This window comes from Felis catus, chromosome C1 (assembly GCF_018350175.1).
Source record: "Felis catus isolate Fca126 chromosome C1, F.catus_Fca126_mat1.0, whole genome shotgun sequence".
NCBI classification, from domain to species: domain Eukaryota; kingdom Metazoa; phylum Chordata; class Mammalia; order Carnivora; family Felidae; genus Felis; species Felis catus.
Window position 1 is genome coordinate 119,009,743 of NC_058375.1, and position 17,842 is coordinate 119,027,584.

The 17,842-nt window shown below is 49.8% G+C and overlaps 1 protein-coding gene across 3 annotated transcripts in view; it reads right to left on the reverse strand.

The window, feature by feature from the left end:
- STEAP3 (STEAP3 metalloreductase) overlaps positions 1-17,842 on the reverse strand; it is a 57,039-nt gene that overhangs the window by 27,853 nt on the left and 11,344 nt on the right. The window contains exon 1 of one of the 3 annotated variants that reach the window (XM_019837997.3): positions 16,759-17,144. The exons of the other annotated variants lie outside the window; for them this stretch is intronic. Coding sequence (XP_019693556.2) covers positions 16,759-16,780 — 22 coding nt within the window. The 5' untranslated portion in view covers positions 16,781-17,144. Of the gene's footprint in view, positions 1-16,758; positions 17,145-17,842 lie in introns of those variants that run through there. 3 annotated transcript variants of the gene reach the window in all.

The following is a 17,842-nucleotide window of genomic DNA, read 5'->3' on the forward strand; positions in this document are numbered from 1 at the left end:
ATGCACTCCTGAACAACCGATGAGAAGAAATCAAAAGGGAAATCCAAAAAAATCTTGAAACAGATTAAAATGGAAGCTCAGCACACCCAACTTATGGGATGCAGCGAAAGCAACTCTAAGAGAGATGTTTGTAGCTTGATGCCACCTTATGAAAAAAGAAAGTTCTCAAACAACCTACCTTTACACCTCAAAGAACTGGAAAAAGAGTAAGAAAGTCCAACGTTCTAGCCGGGAGAAGTAAATAATAAAATTCAGAGTAGAAACAAATAAAATAGAGGCTAGAAAAAGAATAGAAAAGGTCAACAAAACGAAGACCTGTTTTTTTTTTTTTTTTTCAAAAGACAAACAAAATTGACCAAATTTTAGCTACACTAAGAAAAAATAAGAGGGGCGCCTGGGTGGCTCAGTCGGGTGAGTGTCCGACTTTGGCTCAGGTCATGGGTGATCTTGAGGTTCCCGAGTTGGAGCCCCGTGTCGGGCTCTGTGCTGACAGCTCAGAGCCTGGAGCCTGCTTCGGATCCTGTGTCTCCCTCTCTCTCTGCCCCTCTCCCACTTGCACTCTGTCTCTCTCTCAAAAAATAAAAATAAAAATAAAGAAAAAGAAAAAAAAAGAAGACTCCAAATAAAAAAATGAAAGGTACATTGCAACTGATACCACAGAAATACCAAAGATCATAAGAGACCATATTATGAACAATTATACGACAACAAATCAGACAACCCAAAGGAAATGAATACATTCCTAAAAACTTACAATTCACCAAGACTGAATCATGAAGCAACAGAAAGTCTGAACAAGCCAATAATGAGTAAGGTGACTGAATCAGTGAAAAAACAAAACAAAACAAAAAAAAAATCACCCAATAAAGAAAAGCCCAGGACCGGCTGGCTTCCCTGATGAATTCCACCAAGCATTTCAAGATTTAATGCTTACCCTTCTCCAACTATTCTAGGTTCATTTTATGAGGCTTGTGTTACCCTGGTACCAAAGCCAGGTAAGCACACTATAAGAAAAGAAAATTACAGGCTGATATCCTTGATGAACACAGACGAAAAAATCCTCGACAAACTACTACCCAACTAAATTTAACAGCACATTAAGATGATCCTATACTCAGGACGCCTGGGTGGCTCCGTCGGTTAAGCGTCTGACTTTGGCTCAGGTCATGATCTCGCGATCTGTGAGTTCGAGCCCCGCGTCGGGCTCTGTGCTGACGGCTCAGAGCCTGGAACCTGTTTCAGATTCTGTGTCTCCCTCTCTCTCTGACCCTCCCCCGTTCATGCTCTGTCTCTCTCTGTCTCAAAAATAAATAAACATTAAAAAAAAAAAAAGATGATCCTATAGCACCATCGAATGAGATTCATTCCTGGGATGCAAAGATGGTTCAACATGCACAAACCAATAAATAAAATGTGATACCCATTAACAGAATGAAGGATAAAAACCATGTGGTCATATCAATAGGTGCAAAAAAAGGCACTTGACAAAAGTAAACATCCTTTTATGATAAAAACTCTCAAAAATATTGGTATTGAAGGAGTATTCCTCCACATAATAAAAATTATATATGACAACCCCATACCCAACATCATACTCAATAGTGAGAAGCTGAAGGCTTTTCCTCTAAGATCAGGAACAGGAAGGATGCCCCTCTTGCCACTTCTATTTAACATAGTATGAGACATCTTACCCAGAGAAGTTAGGCAAGAAAAAGACAGAAAAGGCATCCATATTGGAAAGGAAGAAGTAAAATTTGTCTCTGTTTGCAGATCACATGATCCTACATATAGAAAACTCTAAAGACTCCATAAAAAAAATCCTGTTAAAACTAAGAAACTAATTCTGTAAAGCTGCTGGATACAAAATCAACTTACAAAAATCAGTTGTTTCTTTTATTAGTTTATTTATTTATTTTGAGAGGGAGACAAATGGGGAGGGCCAGAGAGAGAGGGAGAGAGAATCCCAAGCAGACTCCATGCTGTCAGCACAAAGCTGGAAGCACGGCTCGATCTCACCAATGGTGAGATCATGACCTGGGCTGAAATTGAGTCAGGCACTTAACCGACTGAGCCACCAGGCGCCCAAGTTATGTTTCTAAGTGCTAACAATGAGCTAGCTGAAAAAGAAATTAGGGAAATAATTCCATTTACAATACCATCGAAAAGAATAAAATACTTAGGAATAAATTTTATCAAAAGGTGAAAGATCTGTATATAGAAAACTATGAAACAAGGACGAAAGAAATTCAAGACACAAATAAACAGAAAGATAGCCTATGTTCATGGATTGAAAGAATTAATGTTGTTAAAATGTCCATAGTACCCAAAGTGATCCATAGACTTAAAGCAATCACTATCAAAATTCCAATGGCATTTTTCACAGATATATGAAAAACAATCCTAAGATTTGTATGGAACTGCTGAAGACCCCAATAGCTAAAGCAATCTTGAGCAAGAAGGACAAAGCTGGAGGCATCACACTTCCTGACTTCAAATTACATTACAAAGCTATAGCAATCAAAACAGTGTAATACTGGCATAAAAAGACACATAGATCAATGGAATGAAATAGAGTCCAGAAATAAACCCATGCATATAAGGTCAACTAATCTTCAACCAAGGTGCCAAGAATACTCAATGAGGAAAGGACAGTCTCTTCAATAAATGGTGCTAGGAAAACTGGATATACGCATGCAAAAGAATGCAACTAGACCCTTACCTCACACCATACACAGAAACCAACATAAAATGGATTAAGGACTTACTCAAAAAGGATGTAAAACCTGAACTGTATTAACTTCTAGAAGGAAACATGGGAAAAGGCTCCTTGACATATGTCTTGGCAATGATTTTATTTTGTTTTGGTTTTTGACTTAATACCAAAGGCACAGGCAACAAAAGACAAATAAGTGGGATGACATCAAACTAAAAAGCCTTTGCACAGCAAAGGAAACAAAATGAAAAGGCAACCTATGGAATAGGATAAAATATTTCTAAACCATCTATCCAACATAGGAGTAATTTCCAAAATATGTAAGAACTCATACGACTCAGTAGTAAACAAAACAGGGGCTCCTGGGTGCCCCAGTTGGTTAAGCATCTGACTTCGGCTCAGGTCATGACCTCACGGTTCGAGCCCCCCATTGGGCTCTGTGCTGACTGCTTAGAGCCTGAAGCCTGCTTGGGATTCTGTGTCTCCCCCTCTCGCCCCTCCTCTGCTTGCACTCTCTCTGTCTTTCTCAAAAATAATCATTTAAAAAAAATAGTAAACAAAACAAGACAACCTCCCCCGACAAATAATTCAATCAAAAAATGGGCAAAGAACCTGAATAGACATTTTTCTAAAGATGGCATACAGATGGCTGACTATAGGAAAAGATGTTCAACATCACTAATCATCAGGGAATGTAAATCTAAACCACGATGACACATCTCCTCAAACCTGTTAGAATGACTCTTATCAAAAAGTCAAAAGATAATCAATGTTTATGAGGATGTGCAGAGAAGGGAACCCTTGTGCACTGTTGGTGGGAACATAAATTGGTGCAGCTATTATAGAAAACAGCATAGAGGCTCCTCAAGATATTAGAAATAGAAACACCATATGATCCAGCAATCCATCTTCTGGGTATTTATCCAAAGGAAACAGAATCACTATCTCAAAGAGATATCTGCACCCCATGTTTATGGCATCACTATTAACAGTAGACAAGATACGGAAACAACCTAAGAGTCCACTGATGATGAATGGATAAAGGAAATATGGTATAGATACACAATGGAATATTATTCAACCTCAACAAAGAAGGAAACCCTGACGTTTGTGTCAACATGGATGAGCCTGGAGGGCATTAACGCTACCTGAAGTAAGTCAACACAGAAGGACAAATGCTGCAAGATCTCATTTATATGTAGAATCCAAAAAAGCCAAACTTAGCAGCAGAAAGTAGAATGGTCACCAGAGGCTGGGAGGTGAGGAAGTGGGGAGTTGTGGGTCAAACGGCATTCATTCTCAGTTATAAAATGAACAAATTTGAGGGATCTAATGTCTAACATGGTGACTAACGTATAGTCGTATAACCATATATATGCATATACTGTATATGGCCATATACCATAGTCATACAACTGTATATACGTATATACCGTATATATGCAGTATTATATACTTGAAATTTGCTGAGGGGGCCCTCCAGTGTTCCCAATGCACACAAAAAAATGGTAATTATATAAAGTGGTGGCTATGTTAATGACCTTGACTGTGGTAATCACGTCAGCATCTATGGATAGCAAAACATCACATTGTACACCTTGAATATATACAGTTTTGTCCATCATACCTCAATAGGGGTGGGAGAAAAAAATAGCATTATAATATCAGACCTGCCACCAGAGGTTGTTATTTAGTGTACTCATAAAGAAGCATGCATAGTACTTTTACACATTTAAACACATATTTTGGGAGCTGGGTTTCACTATAATTGGTCTCCTTTGTAACCCTATGTTATTTTGTGTATGTAAGAGCATGAGTCTAAGCAGAAGTTCGGAGGCTTCGCTGGCCTGTGGTTCCATGGGAATCCTCGCGCCAAGGGCTAAGAGCCACTGCCAAACCAGTGGAGCAGTGGGGACGGCTTTTAACCCCGTCTTCCCATTTTCCACAGCAGTGTCCTGGGTGAGGCATGTGTGTGTGTGTATGGTGGGTTCAAGGTCTCATGCAAAGGGGAGGCAGGGGGACCAGGGGGCTGTGCCTCGGCTCTACCGTGGACTAGCTGTGTGTCCTCAGACAAGCCCTTGTGCCTCTCTGGGCCCCAGCTTTGACCTTTGTAAATGCAGGTCACCCTCTCTGCTCTGAGATGGCAGATAATGCAATCTTAAAAGGCTTTGAAAACTGTGACCAGGACATTTGATAAGGTGGCGGCAGCAACTCCTATTTACGGGGTACCTACCACGTGCCGGACACTTCTCTAAGGCTTTCCACAGTGACAGTCACCTAGGTCTCACAGAACCCCAGGAAGTAGGTGCGGTTAGAATTCCCAACTGGAAGAGGAGGGAACTGAGGATCAGAGAGGTCGAGGAACGTGCTCCAGGCGGCACAGAGGGTAACGGGGAAAGTAGAAAGGAGCACAGGTCTGTCGGCCTCTGCAGCTAAGCTTCAACAGTCTTACAGCCCAGACAGAGGGCCCGCCCAGAGCTACCCCAGTGAGTGGCAGAGCTGGGACCTTGTGGCTGAGAAGAGGGGGTGGGGTCTAAGGGGACGTGCGTTGCAGCCAGGACCCCGCCCCTCCTTCAGCTCACGTGGGACTCATTTGCACACTCTGATGGGCGCGGTCCCTCCCTGCAAAATCGGAGAGTTTTCTGCCTGGTTCTAGGAACAAGGATATTTTTCCAAACAGCGATGTGCTACCCTTTGTAGATGCAAGTGGGGCTCCTGATGCTCCCCGGAGCGCAGGCCCGGAGTTGCATGTCTGCTGAAGGCCACCTTCGGCACCCAACTCTGCCTGGTTCTAATTCTGTCACTCACTAGCCGTGGCCTTGGGCCTGTGAGTGCCTCAGTCTCCCCAGCTGCACAAGGGAGAGAACCACAGCACCTGCCTTAAGGGGAGGTTGTGGGAATAAGTAAGTCAATATACGTAAGGCACTTAGAACAGCTGGCACTCGGTGGGTGTCGGGCAGTCGTCGTAAGCAAATACCGGTGCCGGCACTGCACCAGCAGCAGGAGCGAGGCAAAGGAAGGACTGAGAAGACCCTGCCAACACCTCTGCAGCCCTGGGCAACGGGGGAGAATCGGGACAGCCCGGAGGCCTCAGGCTCCAGGGCCAGCATGGGGGAGGTGAATGTAAGCCGCTCCACGGGGACGCCCGTGTTCCCTGTGTCAGTCAGATACACGGGGACCTTCCCCAGTCACTGCACCAGCCACCTAGGGACACCAGCCCTGGGCGAGGCGGGGGGGGGGGGGGGGGGGTTGGCCATTATGGGGAAGGGGTGGGTAACCATCCTGAAGCCTCCAGATCATCTGCTAGCAATTTGGAGGGTCCCAGGTAGGTCCTTCCCGGACAGAAGAGTCCCCTTTGCTCTCTCCCCCACCTCCCTCCCATTGCTGGAGTAACTACCAGGTGCTGAACACCCTTCAGAGAAGAAACGATGAGAAAGACTCATCAGACTGAGCGGTCCCCGCTCAGACTGTTTACAATCGTGTGCGCGTGCATGTGTGCGGTAGGGGACACACGAGATGTGTCCACGCCTGCCTGGACACAGAGGACCAGCGGATGGAGCCCGGGAACAGACACCACTTCCAGATGGAAGCCAGGGAGGGCATCTGCTGGCCCCCGAGGAGCCCCACATGGTTTCTCCGGCCTCGCAGCCCACGGAACCAACCCAAACGGGGGAGAATCGGCGACACCTAGTCTTTGAATCCTGTCCACACTGAACCCCAGATTTAGCATCCTCAGGTGGGGAGGGCGTATTTGGGGCTGGCGCTCGAGGCTCACGGCCCAGAACCTGACTTGGTATTTGCTTCCTTTCCGGGAGGCCAGCAGCAGCAGGAGGGAAGCCCGGGCAGGGGGACTCGGGGTGGTCCCAGATGTGCCCGGAACTGGCCGTGGGACATCGGAGCGTCACGGAGCCTCTCAGGTTGGCTTCTCTAACCGAGCTGCCGCGCCCAGCCCCGCAGCCTACATCCCGGCCTATTAAAGGCCTCAGACTTCATGTCCTAAGGGGCCTGCTTTCAGTCATAGGCCGAATAGAAACCAAACACGGCACCCCTGAGTGCTTCAGTCCCCGGGACAGGAAAATGCGGGGTTGTCACCCCGCCTTGTGCAGCCTCTCATCCCGGGACAGCTCCTTCCTCTACAGTTCTGATGGTGCTGGGGTCACATCAGGACCCTGCATCATTTCCTAGCAGGGTGCCTTTGGGCCTCAGTCCCCCTCCTTTAAATGGGGGTGCTAACTGTACTTTTCTCCAAGGGATGCTGTGAGGATGAGTTAATACGTGCGAGGGCTGGGAGCCAGCTTTTCTTTTCTCTTCTTCTTTACAGTGTTTGTTTATTTTTGAGAGAGAGGGAGGGGCAGAGAGAGGGGGAGAGCTGCTGACAGCACAGACCCCCGACGCAGGACTTGAACGCCCGAACCCCTGAGGTCGTGACCTGAGGCGAAGTCAAACCCTTAACCGACTGAGCCACCCAGGTGCCCCTCGGAGTCAGCTTTTCTGGCCGATGCGTGGGCTCGCGTGTGCGTGTGTGCACGTGGGCTTGTGTATGGACTGTTCTCTGAGGTGCTTCGTGGGCCGTGGTCGCCTCTCGGCACTCTGCCCTCCCGGTGCCCAGCACAAAGTCTGCTGCAGGCGTGAAGGCCGGCCAAGGGAGGTCAGGTGGCAGCAGGCCTAGAGGCCCCAGGGGTCCAGCGCAGCCCCTGCTGCCTGTCCATGTGGCCCAAAGGTAAGAGAGTGAGTGACTAATGCTGGCTGGGCCCTGGCTCCTGGGTTGTTCTATTTACAGATCTGGAGGAAGGAGGAGGGAGGAGGGAGGGGATCAAATTACAGCTGGAGTGGGGGTGGCAGGCTGGGGCCCCCCAGGTGGCACACAGGCCTGCCCACCTGCCCCCCCCACCCCCACCCCGGACCGAGCTGCGGACAAAACACAAAAGGGCACTGAGGCTCAGCTGTGCGGGAACTGGCACAAACCACGGGTCCCAAACACTCTGGGTGTTTGCCCAGGCTTGCCTGGTTCCTCCCACTTCCCGGCAAGGTCATGACTGGGCTGTATTTGTGGCTGGGAGCCATGCGGGCTCCCCTGCCCCCTCCTGCCCACTGTCAGGCAGGTCACTAATGGTAGCCAGTCATGACGCGGGCAGCCAGCCCTACAGCTTTTTCTGGGTGGGCAGCAACCAACCTTTCAGGCTCAAGTGGCTAGGGCAGCAGTCCACGGCCACAAAGGGGTCAGGGTGGCGTCAGATGTGGTGGGGGGGCTGGCTGAGGCACCCTTGCAGCTGGATGGAGGCGGGGTGCCTTCCACCCCTTCCTGTGCAGAGGTGGGCTTGAGCTAACATTTCTGGCCCTGGCTGGCCCTGGGCACGAGAGAGGACTATGGCACAGCTCTCGCCCTCAAGCGGCCCACAGTTATCTTCAAACTTGGTTTAAATTTTATCTGGTCAGTAAAATTAAATTTGGGACGCATTCCTATCACCGCTTTTTACTTATAAGTACATTTAAAATGTTATCATTTGTGCTGACAAATCATCGTGAGGAACACAAAAAGATGCTGAACGTCATTAGCTCCCAGGGAAACACAAATTAAAACCCTTTGGGGCGCCTGGGTGGCTCAGTCGGTTAAGCATCCGACTTCGGCTCAGGTCATGATCTTGCGGTTCGAGCCCCGCGTCGGGCTCTGTGCTGACAGCTCAGAGCCTGGAACCTGCTTCGGATTCTGTGTCTCCCTCTTTTTCTGCCCCTCCCCTGCTTGCGCTCTTTCTCTCTCAAAAATAAACAAACATTAAAAAAACAAACAAACAAAAAAACCACGAGACGCCACCATACACCCACCCGGACGGCTTAGTCAAAAAACAAGACGGAGAGAGTAAGCGTTGGTGAGGATCTCCAAGTTCTAGAAACCACCTCCAGTGTTGACGTAACAAGAATATAAAATGTGGATGCGATTCCACTCCTAGGTGTATACCCGGGAGAAGTGAAAAAACCCACAAAAATGTGTACGCCAAGATTCCTGGTGCTCACAATACCCCAAATGATGAAACAAGCCAACGTCCATCAACTGGTGGCAGGAGAAATAAAACGTACTCTATCCACACGATGGAGGATTATTCAACAACAAAAAGCAGTGAAGTCCTAATACAGGCTACAACACGCTGGATCTTGGAACCGCTATGTTAAATGAAAGAAGCCAGTCACAAAAAGGCCGCTCGTATGACTCTCCACGTATGTGAAATGTCTACACTGGACAAGTCCATAAGGACAGAAAGTGGATTAATGGTTGCCAGGAAAAGGGCTGGGGTGGGGGGTGGGAGGAATGTTAAGTGACTGCTCATCGGTACAGGGTTTCTTTTTCAAGTGATAAAACTATTCTATTTTTTTTAACATTTATTCATTTTTGAGAGACAGAGACACAGCGTGAGGGGGGAGGGGCAGAGAGAGCGGGAGACACAGAATTCGAAGCAGGCTCCAGGCTCCGAGCCGTCAACACAGAGCCCCACGCAGGGCTTGAACTCACAAACCGCGAGATCATGACGTGAGCCGAAGTCGGACGCTTAACCGACTGAGCCACACAGGTGCCCTGAAACTATTTTCTTAAAATTTATTTATTTATACTTGAGAAAGAGAGAGAGAGAATCCCAGGCAGGCTTTGCATGGTCAGCGTGGAGCCAATGCGGAGCTCGAACTCAACGAATCGGGAGATCATGGTCTGAGCTGAAATCAAGAGCAGATTAACCAACTGAGCCACCCGGGCGCCCCAGTGATGCAACTATTCTAAAATGGATGGTGGCGAAAGTTATACAGCTCTGAGAATATATCAAAAACCACTGGGTTGTATACTTTAAATGGGTGAGTTGTATGGTATGTGAATTGCAGCTCAATTATGTTGTTATAAAAAAAAAAGAGAGAGAGAAATTGAGGGGCACCTGGGTGGCTTGGTCGGTTGAGCGTCTGACTCTTGGTTTCAACTCAGGCCACAATCTCGAGGTTTGTGGGTTCGAGCCCCACCCCGGGCTCTGCGCTGACAGTGTGGTTCCTGCTTGGGATTCTGTCTCCCTCTCTCTCAAAATAACTAACTCTAAAATACATACACAAAAAAAGAAGTGGAGATAGCACAGCCTGTTACTGAGGTGCGCGAACCAAGAGTACACTTGCCTTGGGTGAGAGTCCAAGGGCTTCTCGTGAACTCAATGCGTGGATTCTGTGACATTGGCATCGGTGGCTCTAAGTGATTCCCTAGTTGTTTCCCACATATCTGAGTTCCTAAGCCCCACGGCCTCTAGAAAAGTGAGATTTATGTAGTCAGCACTATTAATTATTGTTGTGGGGGAGATGGCACCATGGGCTAGTCCACTTAGCTTCCGAGTGGCTTCCGCTCACACAGCTGGTTCTCTGCACTCCGTGCCATGCAAGCAGACGGCCAGTCAGGGTCACAGTGCGTGGCGTGCAAGGAGGGTGCTGAGGTACGAGGCCCACCCTTCTGGCCCCCAGGATGGGTCAACGAGCAAGGCAGATGTGCTCCAATGAGAGGGGCAGGGAAGCACCACCTGCTACTCTGCCAAACGACAGAGGGTTTACAGAAGGGCACACAGCTGGAAACTAGCACAGAGCCGCTCATCTCCTAGCACGAGGTCTCATCCGTTCCCCCAGACTCATCCCCTCCTTAATTAGGCAGAGGATCAGCCCCCGAGAGCCATCGTGGTCACTGGGAGCTTGTCCAGCCAGGCTAGGCTGGCTCCCCTGAGTGCAGCCATTAGATCGTCGGTTCAGGGAAACATCTGGGTGTTCCCGATTTACTCAGAATCAGTCACTGTAGTAAACTGCAAGATAGGCCAGCAAGAACACCGGCGTGGAGGCGGCTGGGGTCATATTTCAGCCCCTGCCACTGACTAGCTAGGAGGCCTCGACGAGTCACATTCCCTGAGCCTCAGTTTCCTCATCTGCACATGTTACCCACTTGAATGAGTTGTAGTAAAGTTCACGGGGGACAAGCGAAGTGCCACAACGTGAGCCTGTTAAATTCGCTCACTCTTCATTTTGTTCCTCTCTACCTAGGATTTTTAAAAACCTCTTGTCTGTGTCAAGCAGAAATAGACGCACCTAAATCAATACGTGGCGTTCTCTGCTGAATGGAAACATTTACTCTGTAATTTTCTAAAAATGTGCCCAGAGATGACGGCCTGGAGGTTGTGCACACATTTCGCACCAAGGCAAACTGCAGGGAGAGACTGGCTGCTCTTTGGGGCTCAGGGAGTGGAAGAAGAGTGGGCAGCAGAACACGGACAGGGGGGCAGCAGGGAGAGGTTGGTGGTCAGGAGTGAGGCACCAGTGTGGTTTGGGACTGGCCCCTTGAGCTCTCTGGGGACCGCTAGTCCAACATCCAGCTCCCTGCAAGGGACGGTCCTTGTGCCACTGGTGTTCCCAAGCCACCCTCCCTCACCAGGATCCCCAGCTCCTGGATCAAACCTGCACAAGCTGCCTCTCTGCCCCCACAGCCCTGAGAGTAGCCCTTTCCCACTGATGGTATTGCTCCCTTTCCCGTCTCTCTTCTCCCCGGGCTCTCAGCTCCTCGGGGTTGGGAATGGAGTCAGACTCACTTTTGTAACCCCGGCAATTAGCCCAGGGCCAGGCACAAATGAGGTCACACCCGAGCTGCACCTGGGTCATCTGGAGGGCTTGTTAAAACAAACCGCTGGGAGGGGTGCCTGGCGGGGGCTCAGTCGGTTGAGCGTCCGACTTTGGCTCAGGTCATGATCTCTAAGGTTGGTGAGTTCGAGCCCCGCATCTGGCTCTGTTGCTGACAGCTAGGAGCCTGGAGCCTGCCTCGGATTCTGTGTCTCCCTCTCTCTCTCTCTGTCCCCTCTGCATTCGTGTTCTGTCTCTCTCACTTTCAAAAATAAATAATAAAACATTAAAAAAATTAAAAAACAACACAAAACATACTGCTGGGCTCCATCCCCAGAATTTCTGCTGCGGATGCTCCCAGGACCACACTTTGAAGACCACTTCAGAAGTTGAGCATAAAAGGGGGTGTGCAAAGGGTGAACCACTCCAGATGTGGCTTTTTTCCTGGGTTGTTAAAGTCAGGCCCAGCCCTTAGCCTGCCTCTTCCCCTAAGTCCTCCCTGTCCCCTGGGACCCCTGGTATCAGTGCTCTCTCCCCATGCTCCTCTCAGCCATGGGAGGCAGGTGCATGTGCTCCAATCCCCTGACCCGCCCAGAGCTGGGTCCTTCCAGCAGAAAGGGGATCAGGGCCGTGGCAACATTGCTCCCAGAGCCAGTGAGGCAGACTCTGCACAAGGTGCTCTCAGGGCCTCTCCCCTCCCGCACGTGGGTCATCAGGCCCATTGCGGGCTGAGGGAGAAGAGAGGGGTACCACTGGGCAACTACACAGATCCTGGGCGACCCAGGAGCTCCCCAACACCCTGACTGGAGACGTCTTCCGGGAGGACTGAGTTTTCTGGATAGCCAAGAACTCAGATGCCCTGACTTCATACCCAGGGCTCGTCCACTACCACAATTTGACAGGTGGGCCAGGAAGAAGTGTTCACTGGACCGGTTCATTACCACCCGCTGCCAGCACATGGGCAGGAAGGTGGTCAGCGCTGGTTGGCAGGGGGAAGGGGGAAGTCCCCACGGTCAGCACCAAGGCCAGGGTCTTGACGCAGGGAAAATGGTAAGCCCTTAGGTTCCCATGCTACACGACCCCCCGGGGGGCACCACCAACGTTGTAATCCCCGTAAACAGTAACCTCTACAGTTGTGCAGTGCACATCCTGTGCAGTTTGATGCAATGGTCCTACCAATCCTAGTCTGCAAAATGGTTTGTTATTCCCTGAATACCTACTATGGACCCATGAGGTGTTCTGGCAGGAGGCCGGAAGATGGTCTAGCCTCTTGGGGGAATCAGGGGAAAAGCCAGCTACATCCTACGGTGAGGAGAAAAGTGCTTTCATGAGGGCATGCCCAGGCACTGGGGGAGCCAGGGAGTGGCTTATCTCTGCCCAGTGAGGTCAGGGCGCTGGCATGCGGGGGCAGCCAGCTCCCTGAGGGCTGGTTAATCCAGCCAGGCTGGAGGCTATCAGGCGTCGGCTGCTGAATCTGCAAGCCTCAGCGTCTGGGGTTGGGTGGCTTCTTGCTTTCCAGGGACACCTGGAGCTGCAATCCCTGGGGCCAGAGGGGTCCCTTGTGGTCTGTGGCCGCCCCAACCCCCTCCCCTCGCCACTGTGTGGGTTGGCAGAATTAGAGATCAGAGCCCCCGATTACTGGGCAGAAGGAGGTGTGGAGGCAGGGAAAGGGGCAGAAGCAGCCAAGACAAATAAGGGCAGCTCCAGGGGCTTCTGCCAAGGAGCTCAGCCTGCCTCCCTGGCCTGGTTCCTGAGCTTGGTTGGGGATGCACGCTTCCCCAGCTGATGGGCCACTTTTTCAAAGAAGCTTCTGAGAGGCCCTGACTTCCAGTAGCATCTTTCTCTGGGCTCCTAAGGGCACTGGAAGTCAGCCTCCGCTCTCCAAATGCTCTCTGTGGGGCGGGTCATGCAATTTCTCCCCCCCCCGTCCCCCCCACCATGGGCTGGCTCCAGGCAGACCTCTGACTTCGCCAAGAATCCCTGAGAGCTCAAAAAGCTGGTCCAGGCAGCCCTGGGAGACGTCCCGGCTTCCTCCCGGATCCTAGGGGATCTTGCACTCTGGGACGCACTTTGCATCTGGCACTGTCACCCCACTACAATAGGGGTCACTTCTTACTCGTTTCTGTGTCTCTAGCACCTAGACTGGGGACTGGCACCGACTAGGTGCTCAGTTAATGTCTGCAGCTTGAATGACTTCACTGCTAGTTTCTGTGCCTGAGGGCAGGGTGTATCTAAGAGTCTTGGCCGTTCTCAGAACCTAGCAGGCCCTCCCATACCCCGGGGTGATTAAATACTACCATAATTTCTAATCCCTACCACAGCCTGATCAGGTTGTCAGACCTGGCCAGGCATTTCACTCTTTGATAAACTTAATCACACAGAAGACTTATTATGCACAGAGGGGTTCAAACCCAACGAGACTCACGCAGCTCTGGCCAAAGTGGAAAACCAAACACCAGACGTGAGCCAGAGCGGGGAACAGCCTGGTATGTGGGTACCCACGAAAGAAGGCTTCAAGGATGCTGGGTCAGTGGTTCCAGGGCCTCTGGGCTTCCAACCCAGCAGGGAACAACCATTCGGAATGGTCTGCCCAGTCTGCACGAGGCAGGGGTGTCCAGGGGCAGGTGAGGCCCAGATTTAATCTTTTTGCCTGGAAAGCCCCTTGCCTCCAAATGACAAAATTCAAGGTCTGGCAGATACAATGGTGGGTACTTTCCCTTAGGAGTAGAGGGTGATGGGGTCCCTGACCACCCCTCCCCATGTGCTAATGTGGATAGTAAAACAATGGGAATGCAAGCTGGTGCAGCCATTCCGGAAAACAGTATGGAGGTTCCTCAAAAAACTAAAAATAGAACTACCCTACGACCCAGCAATTGCACCGCTAGGTATTTATCCAAGGGATATAGGCGTATCGTTTCAAAAGGGTACATACACCCCCATGTTTATAGCAGCACTATCGACAAGAGCCAAAGCATGGAAAGAGCCCAAATGTCCCTCGGTGGATGAATGGATAAAGAAGATGTGGTATACACACACACACACACACACACACACACACACACACAATGGAGTATTACTTGGCAATCAAAAAGAATGAAATCTTGCCATTTGCAACGACGTGGATGGAACTGGAGGGTATTATGCTGAGTGAAATGAGTCAGTCAGAGAAAGACAAAAATCATATGACTTCACTCACATGAGGACTTTAAGAGACAGAACAGATGAACATAAGGGAAGGGAAACATAAATAATATAAGGGGCGCCTGGGTGGCGCAGTCGGTTAAGCGTCTGACTTCAGCCAGGTCACGATCTCGCGGTCCGTGAGTTCGAGCCCCGCGTCGGGCTCTGGGCTGATGGCTCGGAGCCTGGAGCCTGTTTCCGATTCTGTGTCTCCCTCTCTCTCTGCCCCTCCCCCGTTCATGCTCTGTCTCTCTCTGTCCCAAAAAATAAATAAACGTTGAAAAAAAAAATTAATAATATAAAAACAAGGAGAGGGACAAAACAGAAGAGACTCTTAAATATGGAGAACAAACAGAGGCTTACTGGAGGGGTTGTGGGAGGGGGGATGGGCTAAATGGGGAAGGGGCACTAAGGAATCTACTCCTGAAATCATTGTTGCACTAGATGCTAACTAATTTGGATATAAATTTAAAAAAATTAAAAAAAATGACAAAAAATGTTGATAGTAAAACTAATATAATTCATATTGAAATTCCCAGTCCGGTGAAATGAACAACAGCTTCTGTAAAACCTTTCCCATTTTATGAATCTGAAATAACAATCTAAGTATTGTTATGCAATACTTGCTATGCAAATAGAAGCAGGTTAAAGGAAGCCTTCTAGTTCCCTCTTCCCTCCACATGACTGCCCCTAAAGTCACATCGTGTAGAAATTCTGGGCCTCCCCAGGGCTGTGAGGTCCACCCTCCCTTACAGGGACAGTGGGACAGACACAGCCCAGCACCTAGCAAGGGCCTGGCACGTGGCACATTTGCAATAATCAGGAGTCAAATGAACAGCAGACATTGGGAGGTGTGGCCGGACTCACAGTGCGGAGAGATCCTGACAGCAGACTTGCACCCTCGGGGTCTGGCCTGCGGAAGGCTATCATCACTTCCATTTTGCAGATGAGAAAACTGAGGTCCAGTTAAGACTTCCTTAAGGTCCCAGAGTTGGCTCTTGCCTGAGTCCCAGCTAGTCCCTGCATTCAAGCTGCCTCCTGGGTGGTGAGGGCGGGCAGCTCGTGCTGGGGCATGAATAATAGCCAGTCACCTGGTCTGCATGGGGCTCTGGGGTGGTCTGCTCCCTTCCTCCTGCCTTTCCGTCTGCCCTGCTGGGCTGCCCAGACTCACACTTTCCAGCCTCTCATTCTCAGCTGTTTCTGCAAATCCGGGGCTGCCCTCCATCCTGGATTCCAAACCACCACAGCACGGGTCCCAGGCCCTCCGTCTCCCTCTCCCTGAGGGGTCTGAGAGGCAAGAAGGAGGCTCCACCTGGGTCCAGGCACTCACCCCAGACCCCTCACAGCTGACCTCAGCGGGGACAGGACAGAGGAGGCCAGTCTCAAATCCGGGTTTAAAAGCTGGGTTAGAGCCGCACACGTCTTAATTGGTACATTTCTATTTTCTCTGTGGGCATTTTTCCTTGCTGATGGACTCTTACAAACATTTTACTGCTGTATTTCTTGCACTACTGCCTGGAATCGTTATTTCGACATCATAAAAAAATCATTATATTTTTAAAAGAAAGACTGAGAATTCCTACAAAGGAGAATACAAAAAGCTTGGGCAGACACACACACACACACACACACAGGCCCATCCACACACAAATATATCTATGTGCAAGTTTAGGCTGACAGGAAAAAGAGGTTTCTCGCCATACCGCTTTGCAAAGTAGAAGTGAATGAATAATTGATAGGGCTTTTTCCAAACATCTAGATTTTTAACAATTATTCTAGAAAAATCCGGTTCGGTTACTTAGAGCCGCAGTTCTGTGCTAAACCAACCCAGAAATGGTTACCAATAAGTAAAATTTACGATTCCCACTGAGCCAGCCTTCCACGGAATTGCATCATAAACACGACCATCTTTGTTTTGACCCGCCAGAGTCCACAAAGCCGCCGCTCTCACTAACTGAAGGCGCTGTCTGATCCACCCTCGAGCCCTTTACTCTGAGTAACGTTCCTGACTTCACGTACAGTTGATAGTATTTCCCACTTTCTTTTGGCAAGAACTTCATCCATCTCACCGCACTCACCCTTCGCCGCCAGTTGCAAATGAGCGGTGCCTGAACCGAGGTCACGAAGCTTTAGTTCTTCTGACTCCCCGAGATACTGGGGCACCCGTAAGCGGGCCAGGGGTTGGTGGTGCTGGTGGGACAGGCCCACGCGCCACCCGCGCCACCCTGGATCTGTGTCCTAACCAGACTTACCAACAACGGGCTGATGCGACATTTGGCCAATGCCAGTGTCTGACGCATGAGTCCCTTGATGGCCCCACGGGGATCCAGGCCACAGCTTCTTGCTTGGTCTCCCTCCGGTGTGCGGGCAGCCTGACTGTCTTGGAAGTCAGGGCTCAGGCTGACCCTCACAGGCGAGGGACCTGCCGGGCTTGGACAGCTGTGCTGCTGCCCCCCTCAGCCTACATACCAGCTCCTGGCCACAGGGACTGACCGGGGAGTGGTGACTGATGCTTGGTTACAGAGCGCGCTGGGAGAGAGCAGTTCTGGTTGATACTTCCTGTTTGGGGAGGAAACCTCACTGGTAATAATTAGTGGCTCAGACTCCAGCGTCTCTGCCACAGGAACTGAGGCAGGACAGCCAGCAGAGCCCAGGATGCATAAAATGAATAAATGTCATCCAATGCAGGGTGGGCCGCCTCCGTGTGTGTGTGTGTGTGTGTGTGTGTGTGTGTGTGTGAGAGAGAGAGAGAGAGTGTGAGTGAGAGAGAGAGAGAGAGAGAAAGAGAGAGAGAAAGAGAGAGAGAAAGAGAGAGAGAAAGAGAGAGAGAGAGAGAGAGAGAGAGAGAGAGAGAGAGAAAGAGAGAGAGAAAGAGAGAGAGAAAGAGAAACAGAAACAGAAAGAGAAACAGAAAGAGAAACAGAAAGAGAAACAGAAAGAGAGGTGCGTTTATTCTTCGGATTACAAAGCCAAACATAATGGCTGCAGAAAGTGGCAATTTATCAATTGCTGTGGGGGTAATTTATTGCAATCACTGCAGCTGTCCTTGGCTTGTGATGGTTTTCTCAGCATTTTGTGCCAACAAAGACTTCATGGTCGCCTTTATTTGCCTGTCGGTACCCACAGTGTGGAGAAAGACCGACGGAAGGACCCACAGACAGAAGACAGTATTGTCCTGAGGGCAAAGCAGGGATGCGTGTGTGCCTTCCTGCCGCTGGTGGCTTTTCTAGTGACCCTGGGGGCCAGGCTGACGGCACACACGGAGGTCAGAGGTTTCGAGGCTTTTTTTTTTATCATTGACATTAATGATGCCAAGCCCAGTCTTAGGACAAGTAT